The following is an 8,199-nucleotide window of genomic DNA, read 5'->3' as shown; positions in this document are numbered from 1 at the left end:
CTCATATCTCTAAAGAAGAAGCGGAAGAAGGAGATGGGATTTTTAAGAAGCTTTACAATGTTTCCTTCGCATTCAATTTGGTTAACATGAAAGGATGACCGATTTTTTGAACAGATAAAATGAGATAAAATCAAGAGAAAATTGTGATGTTAATCTAGTTAGGTAGATTAGACTAAGCGAAGACTATTTTCGACACCGTGCTGATAGTTTAAACATCTCTATCGATCGTTTTATTTGCGTTAAAACAAGATCAGAACAAGTGGGAACATTTCTTCAAAATGAAACATTTGTATAGGCCATAAACAGTCTCTCTTACCAAGTCTTCTCTTGTAGGGTATTTGCTGCGATTCCTCAGATACAAAAATGAATTCTTATCAGAGATTTATATTTATATAATATATATGTTCTAGACACTTGGCTTACATATATATTAACCTGATAATCGATAAGATTTTTTATTATACCTATTCTTTAACTTTATTTTTTAATTAAAATTAAATAAAATTAATTTTACTATTACTCTTAAGAAACGAACAATGTTACGGGCTACATGTTGGTAATGTTATTGATAAAAATTAATCGTATTTGTTGTGTTGGAAAAAGAAAAGGAAATGAAATACATAAACGTGCTATGAAGTATTTATTAAAATGGTAGAATGGGCATAAACTGTGGACTGTAGAATGAAGTCGATAAAGCGGCCGTTTTATCTTCTTCAAGACGAAACGTCAAGATTACGACTACCGAGACAAGTATTCTGAGCGCTCCATGCACTGGAACTATTCATTTAACTGAGATCTCCGTTTAGTGAATCGCCCCATTAAAAATCTTTTAGAACGACGAGATAAAACTAGAATCATATTTCAAACTCAAACCAGATCACCGACTTTTATTATATAAAATCCCCAAATTCAAAACCAACAGATAAACGTCATATTTCACGCGATTTTCGCTCAAGTTGAAATGGAAAGAAGTAGAAAGTGGGTAAGAAGTGGAAAGATTGTTAAATCACAGGTTTCGTAATTCCCGCCAACAGGGTAGGGACGAAGACGCTGATGCAGCAGGAATCGTTAAGCGCGATCAGGCGTGGTCCTTTCACTCTCGGGGGTGTGCGATTCCTACACAAGTTCCCAGAAGAATCTGCTAACTCGAGGCTCGAGAGCTCGGGTTTTGCGGCCAAGGTCATTTCGTCATCGAGCCTCTGACGAGATTCTGACAGTCTCATTGAACGAAATCACGATTTCTACGATGCTTCTTAGGTGCCTGCGCTTTAAGTGTCCATCATTTGATTGCACTCGAGATCAAACTCGAGAACAGCAACTACTTCTAATTTCATAGATTAATGGCTTAAGATGCTTTCATCCAACGACTTCATTAAACGATCCACTGTTTTAATTGTTACTCGTAGATCTACGAGATGAACTTCTGATCGAACGCCTGATAAGCAAAGTGCTATTGTAATAGTTTCTATTATTAGAAACTGGTATTGTAAGAAGTAAAGCTAAGTAAGATGTGAGAATTTCGTTTCGCTGCCATTAGATAACCTTTCATGTCTGATATTTTATTATATATGGAACGACCCTAAATTGGAAACGATTCGGACACGTATCCACTTGAAGCGGAACGACGCGAGAATCGGCCGCCAGTAGACTGCTCTGCTCTCATAAGAATTCCGATGCATTGCGTCTACATCGTGGCACAGACAATGACTGCAAATGTCAGTCTCACCATTAGCATTGATCACGTTCAACCTCGGCCGTTCCTCCTCGATCGCATCACTGGGCTACAAATTTCAAGAACCGCACCACCGTGCAAATCGTCCCGTGCCCAATATCGAAATCGATTACATGCTTCTACATATTGTTACCATAGGTATCGCCATACTCTGTTACGTGGTAATATTTTTGTGATGACAACAAATGTAAATATTGAAATCATAGGCTACTTTTTGCATCGAAAAGAATGTTTATAACAATATAAGACAAGGTAACAAAATAATCTGTTTACAGATTATTTTTGCTCGATAAACGTAAAAAATAGGCTTTTGGCAATTTAGAGAAGTTTCTAACTTGAATTTAAACGATTGAAAGCACAAAGATTATTCTATACGTATCGTTTAAGCCTTAGCAATAAGTTTCGCGGGGATTAGGGTAGTCACCCCAATGGGAAGAGATAGGAGACGATGTAATTGCTACTGAGAATGAGTGATGAGCTATCCATGGAAACTTTCTACGTGACATGGAATGAATACAAAGATCAATAAGTGATATATTTCGACACTTTGTCAATAGTATGGTATACATATTATCTATTTCAATGCATGGCCGAAAAACAAAAATTCCGAATAATAAACGAATTTACGGCATATTAAATAAAGTTAAAACAAAAATCAAGTGATACCATTTTATTTAATATGTCTCCTAATTTAACGAATCTTAGGACGATAAACAGAAGAACCACGGTTCACACGATTCTCCGCAGAAAGCTGGGGAATAATGGAACGGGAATAATGTAATCGAAGATTCGAGCGTGAAACGACTGTTTGCCGTGCGGAGATACACAAGTATCGTGGTTTGCATGGATTATTCGAGCGTGGACCAATTCGAGAGGAACAAAACCGTATATCGATCGACGCGCGATAATTGGAGCAACGAAGATCGCACCTTTTTCCGCGACCACGGAGGCATAAAGGTCACGTTCGACTCGACACGCTCATGCTACGAAGCTTCGTCTGCAGGCGGTACATACCATAGAAAACCGTATTAATCCCTGAGAACGTGACTCTTTCCCACCCATAATGTGCGGGCTCGACTTGTTGCCGCAAACCGATCGGTTACTTCATCGGCCAGGATGATGCGGCTAACCGCCTACCATTTTTCGACTACAAACCATACGATTAGAAGATACACGCTTGGTATCGAGAGTTTGATCAAAGAATAACGCAAGTTATTCGAGGAATTCAAAGAGGCAATTCAATTCTGATAAATGTGACAGAATCTTTCATAAGTTCTGTGTTATTTCTTAATTTGTAGCGTAGGACTTGTGGTATGATGGAAAATGGGAGACAAAAGAGTCAATTGACGCGACTAATCGCCCACTAATTTTCCACTGGGAAACATACGATTAGACGAGATCGATACGAATCTAAGGTCAAGAGTTAATCGATGAATTACACAAATTATTCGAAGAATTCGAAGAGGCGATATAAAATCGGATAAATACGGGTCTTTCGTAAGCTTTATGTTAAGCCTTAATTTATACCGTAAGTACTTGTGACAGGGTGGAACATGGGAGACCAAAGGACTAATTGACGCAGTATATAAGACGATAATTACGAGGAGCGATGTTGGTACGCTTGAAACATTCAGGCCAATTACACCGTAGGTTGAAGATCACGCCTGTTCGCCAACGGTTACCTGCCATTCGTCCCCTTTATCGCTGGAGAAATCGCAAATTACGCTAATTACAGCGCTTTCGCGTCCGTCTAATCGATTCCTTTGTTCGTGAACGTGCGTCGATATCAACCACGGCCATTCGTCTTCCCAAAGGAACAGACATACTTTCATCTCATACAAAAGTTCATCTATATAAAACAATTCTCCACCAAAAAATTACGTCGATTCATTCTAAACCATACCGTTTAATGGAGCAAGTATTTTACCAGTCGAACAAGTCGAATGACCCCGAGATTCCCGAAGACGAAAGGTTCTCACGAATCGCCGCACGAAACGCCCGATCCCATTACGACGTGCAACGAAACGATCGAACTTTGCCTCGTCGACACAAAGGAGACCCCGGGTGAATATCAAAAGTTCCGTTCGTCGAAAGACGGTCCTTTTAGTTACCAAGTTCCGCTCCGTAAAAAGGAATCGTGACGCGAACACGATAAATCTATTTCACGTTTAACGTCGTGACCGACTTCTGTCGCCAACGATACATCTTGGTTTTTGAGTGTTTCATTCTTCAAAACAATCAAATGCATATATAGATTCTTATGAGTATATGCATTTTTGAGACGTTTCAGCACACGCACCCACTGTAACCGTAACCTAAAGAAACGAGGAAATGGATGCTTTCTTCTTGAAATTCTATAAATTCTCATGAATGGATTCATCTTAATCTGCAGATGATTCATTCATTAGAACGACAATTCGTTAGAATACGTATCCACTGTAACCATAACCTAAAAAAGCGAAGAAACGGATGCTTTCTTCATGAAATTGAATCGTTTGATGAAACAAAGAATCGATGAAAGGCAACAAAGAAAAGAATTCAACGAAGTAGCAGTTTTGTTTCAAGAAGAACAAAGAAGAAAAAAATCCGACGATATGCTTCCCCAGTGGAAGCGATCGTTTCACAATGAATGGTCGTTGAAGGTCAGTCAAGGGACTCAGCATCCCGAGGGTGGGTGTGCCGGATGCTGACCTTCTTGCACAATGGCGCAGACTGTACCATCAGCGGATATGATTTGAAGGGATCAACTAGGGGCGCGGTCGGGATCCTGGAACAGTATATAAAGTCCGACCAAGTCGTCCGTGAGTACACTAAGCAATCGGTCGGTCGGCAAGATGAAGGCCTTCGTAAGTATTCCCCGGAACATCGGAATATCGCAACAGTGAATTTCTCGTTATGAGGCGCGCTACCGCAGAAGTTCAGTCTCTTTCAGTTTGGTGAACGTGATTTTATATTCTCGGTGTTTTTCCTTTGAATACCTTCGCGCTGCGAAATTGTTTCTGTTTGGAAATTAATATTCTATTGATTGTTTAGCAACTCTCTGTGGAGTTCTTGAGTGGATGGAAAAGTTCTAAATTGGACACCATTACTTTCAGTTGTGTGCTAGTTTTAAACACTAAATCTTGATAGAATAATTTAAGAATTTATATAGACTAACGGTTTGCTCATACCCTATATTATGTGTGTTTTATTTCGGTTGGCTTCTCTAGTTCGAAATTACGTTAAATTAGAAATTAATATTTTAGTGATTATTTAAGAAACTTTCTGTGAACTCGTAGCATGGACGGGAATGTACTAGACTTTAGCGTCAATTTTAAACATTAAATCTTCGCAAAATAATTTACTCATTGACTAAGTATAAATTTGGCGATACTTACCATTAATTTTGAAATTTTTAGTTAATTCTGACAGCTCTCTTCGCGTTCGTCGCAGCTGCTCCGCGGCTGCGCCGAGAGGCTATTTATGGTGGATATCATGGTGGACTTTACGGAGGTCACCTCGGATATTCTCATGGAGTAGCAATCGCTGGACCCGCCTTGGGACCAACCAGTGTTGCTGGACCTCACCTTGGAGCGACCATGGTGGCTGCTCCATCTATAGGGCCAGCCAAACTCTCTGGATCCGTTGCTGGACCGGTTCAAGTTTCTGGTGCTGTTGCTGGATCCGCTGTTGTTACTGCTTCTGTCGCCGGACCTGCTCACGTGGAAGGTTACAGCGGCCCTTATGACGGTGGAGTCGGTAAGTACTCAAACTCAAACTCAAACTCAAACTCAAACTCAAACTCAAACTCAAACTCAAACTCAAACTCAAACTCAAACTCAAACTCAAACTCAAACTCAAACTCAAACTCAAACTCAAACTCAAACTCAAACTCAAACTCAAACTCAAACTCAAACTCAAACTCAAACTCAAACTCAAACTCAAACTCAAACTCAAATTTGTCTAAAACATTTGCTAAAACACAATATGGTAAATATTTACCTATCGCATATAAAAAGATCCGACTTCGCTCTAGGTTTGGGATACACCGGTCCAGCCTATAGTTATACCGGGTATCCGGGATATGCTGGATACTCTGGATACGCGGGAGCCGGTAGTCACGGAGTGGTAATAGCAGGACCAGCATCGCATGGAGCTGTTCTCGCAGGACCAGCGTCCCATGGCGCTGTCCTTTCTGGTCCTCAATCCGGAAGCGCCGCTGTATCCGGCCCTAATGCTGGTTCCGTGGTAATCGCTGGTCCCTCTGGCAAAATTACTACCCACGGGACTGGTTTTGGTGGGATCCACACTGGACACGGTCATTGATAACGAATGAGAGCTGTTGGCAGAACAAGAACTTTAAAAATCTCTCGATCGTATCCACTTCTATGAATTATCAGCGGAGTTAAACTACAATACGATATCTGATCGTTATATCGTTAGATTTGTCTCACGACGATCCCCGTTAGCGATACATTTGATACTATGATTTTATAACGATAATGCAATACGAATAAGAATTTTTTATACAGTTGATATACCCTTACTTTTTTTTTAAATAGATAATAAATAGTTTGTGACATAGATATTCGTAGATCGCTCGCTATTTATCGTGTAACTTTAACTGATCTCTTACGGTAATACACGATTTAGTTACACACGTTTAATCATGTTGTTAACTATGTACTCGAAATTCTCGCACGCGATGCTTTAATGGAGTTATATCGTTATACGTCGTCAACCTTTACGTCGCTTTAAATTCGTTATGCGACCTATTTTAACGAGCTGTAAAATAATTATGCATCGATTCCATGCACGCTCTAGTTTTGTCTTTGCAAAAAGGAACCTCCACGTTTATTTATTCCACATTCCAAATTTACTGCTCTCAGTGTCTGTATCTAACCCGTTCATTTTTTATTCCTCTTTTATTGCCAAGAAGAATAAAACCTACATAAACAAGCTGGCATTCGTATCAAATTCTTCGATCGTGCTACCGCGCAACGAATAGAGACAGATCACAAAAGCGTTTTACGCGATCCACTATCGATCTTTATCATTCTGGTGTGTAATTCTAAAAGTTTTGTTAGTTTATCGTAGCCATTCGTGGAATGGCGACACCTACTACAAGGGGCCACAATCAGAGGGTAGACAGAACCGAAACCAAGTTGAACCATTGACACGGATATCGACACGTTGGAATAACATATCGATAGTTGTGGTAAAGGTTAATGTCGTTAGATGTATGATTCGCGACACGGTTCGACGATCTTCGAACAAACGCGACGATTGCCTCGACTTCGCGACATCGTTTAAAAAATAATCGACCTGTGTGTAGATCGATCACAGTGAACACGGGTGTGCTGGCACCACGGTTTAGAGCGAATAAAGCCAGACTAACGAACCACGCGTGCATAATTCACCGAAGGTCGTACACGAGTTCTGCGTTATCTCCTAAGTCGTTCTTTTAAGCGCTGACTCTATCGCGGAATCTGTACACGACAATTACCGCGTGCTTTTTTAAGGTCGACTTGATCCTCGTCACAGATCGTATCCACGACGATATTTTTCGCCTGTAAGCTGTTTCATTCGGTTTTTACGATTGAACAATTGCCATTTAAGTGGCTTATTTCGAGCTACCGATTCTCCATAATACGAGTTCAAACCACTTGATCATATTACAGCAATAATCGGGTAAAATTTCAGCGAAATACACGATAAATCCATTGTGAGTTAAAGTACCTAATAAGTTCACGCGCACTTGATAATTTAATGTATTAAAAGCACAAGTGCTTCAATTCGCATGAATAACCACCGAACATCCAAATTTTTAAACGTCTGCTACAACATTGAAACAATACGGTTGCATTAAAAACTGAATGTAGAGCATAGCTGACAGGCGAGAGAATTTATCACGAGATTCATGCACAATCGTGAGAACTATCTCCACTTAATCGCGTAAACCTACATCTTCTGCTTCTACGGAAAGATTTATTTTCAGAGACAACCGTTTCGCGATAGCTACGAGACTTAGCTAATATCGAGATACGAATTCGAAGAACGAGAGTTCCGTCTTCGTGAGAAAATCGTGGCAGTGCCGTGATGCATCAATCGATAGTTTCGCCACCGACCAGAGTGCATCGAACCTGCACGAATTCTAAAAGGTTACTAGATTCCGTTCGACCGATTATTCTGCGGAGGCAACACGACGACGAAAAAATTTACGATATTCAATCAGATCGTTGTAATTAAATGAAATACAATTAAAATAAAGCTTTCCATTACGTACGTTTAAAAATCAATAGCCTACGCGATTCTTCGAGAAATATAGATCATCAATCGTAGTTTTGTGATCACTGAAAAGGAAGATTAAATGTATCGTACTCTCGTTATTTTTCTCTGCTTTTCTTTATTTCATCCGTTTGTGAATGGCGTGTGTGCAGTATCATTCATAATTATTCCGACAGTATAATTATACCTCACTTCTATTG

General features: G+C 39.9%; 1 protein-coding gene across 1 annotated transcript; it reads left to right on the top strand.

Moving 5' to 3' along the window:
* Nucleotides 1-4,566: 4,566 nt before the first annotated feature.
* On the top strand, nt 4,567-6,973 carry LOC100651155 (cuticle protein 64-like). Its single transcript, XM_003395187.3, has 3 exons — nt 4,567-4,578; nt 5,131-5,470; nt 5,748-6,973. Exons 1-3 carry the CDS (start codon nt 4,567-4,569, stop codon nt 6,035-6,037), a joined length of 642 nt encoding a protein of 213 aa, XP_003395235.2. The 3' UTR covers nt 6,038-6,973.
* The last annotated feature ends 1,226 nt before the right edge of the window (nt 6,974-8,199 follow it).

This window comes from Bombus terrestris, chromosome 4 (assembly GCF_910591885.1).
Source record: "Bombus terrestris chromosome 4, iyBomTerr1.2, whole genome shotgun sequence".
Lineage (NCBI taxonomy): Eukaryota > Metazoa > Arthropoda > Insecta > Hymenoptera > Apidae > Bombus > Bombus terrestris.
This window is presented reverse-complemented; position numbering and strand designations above follow the sequence as displayed.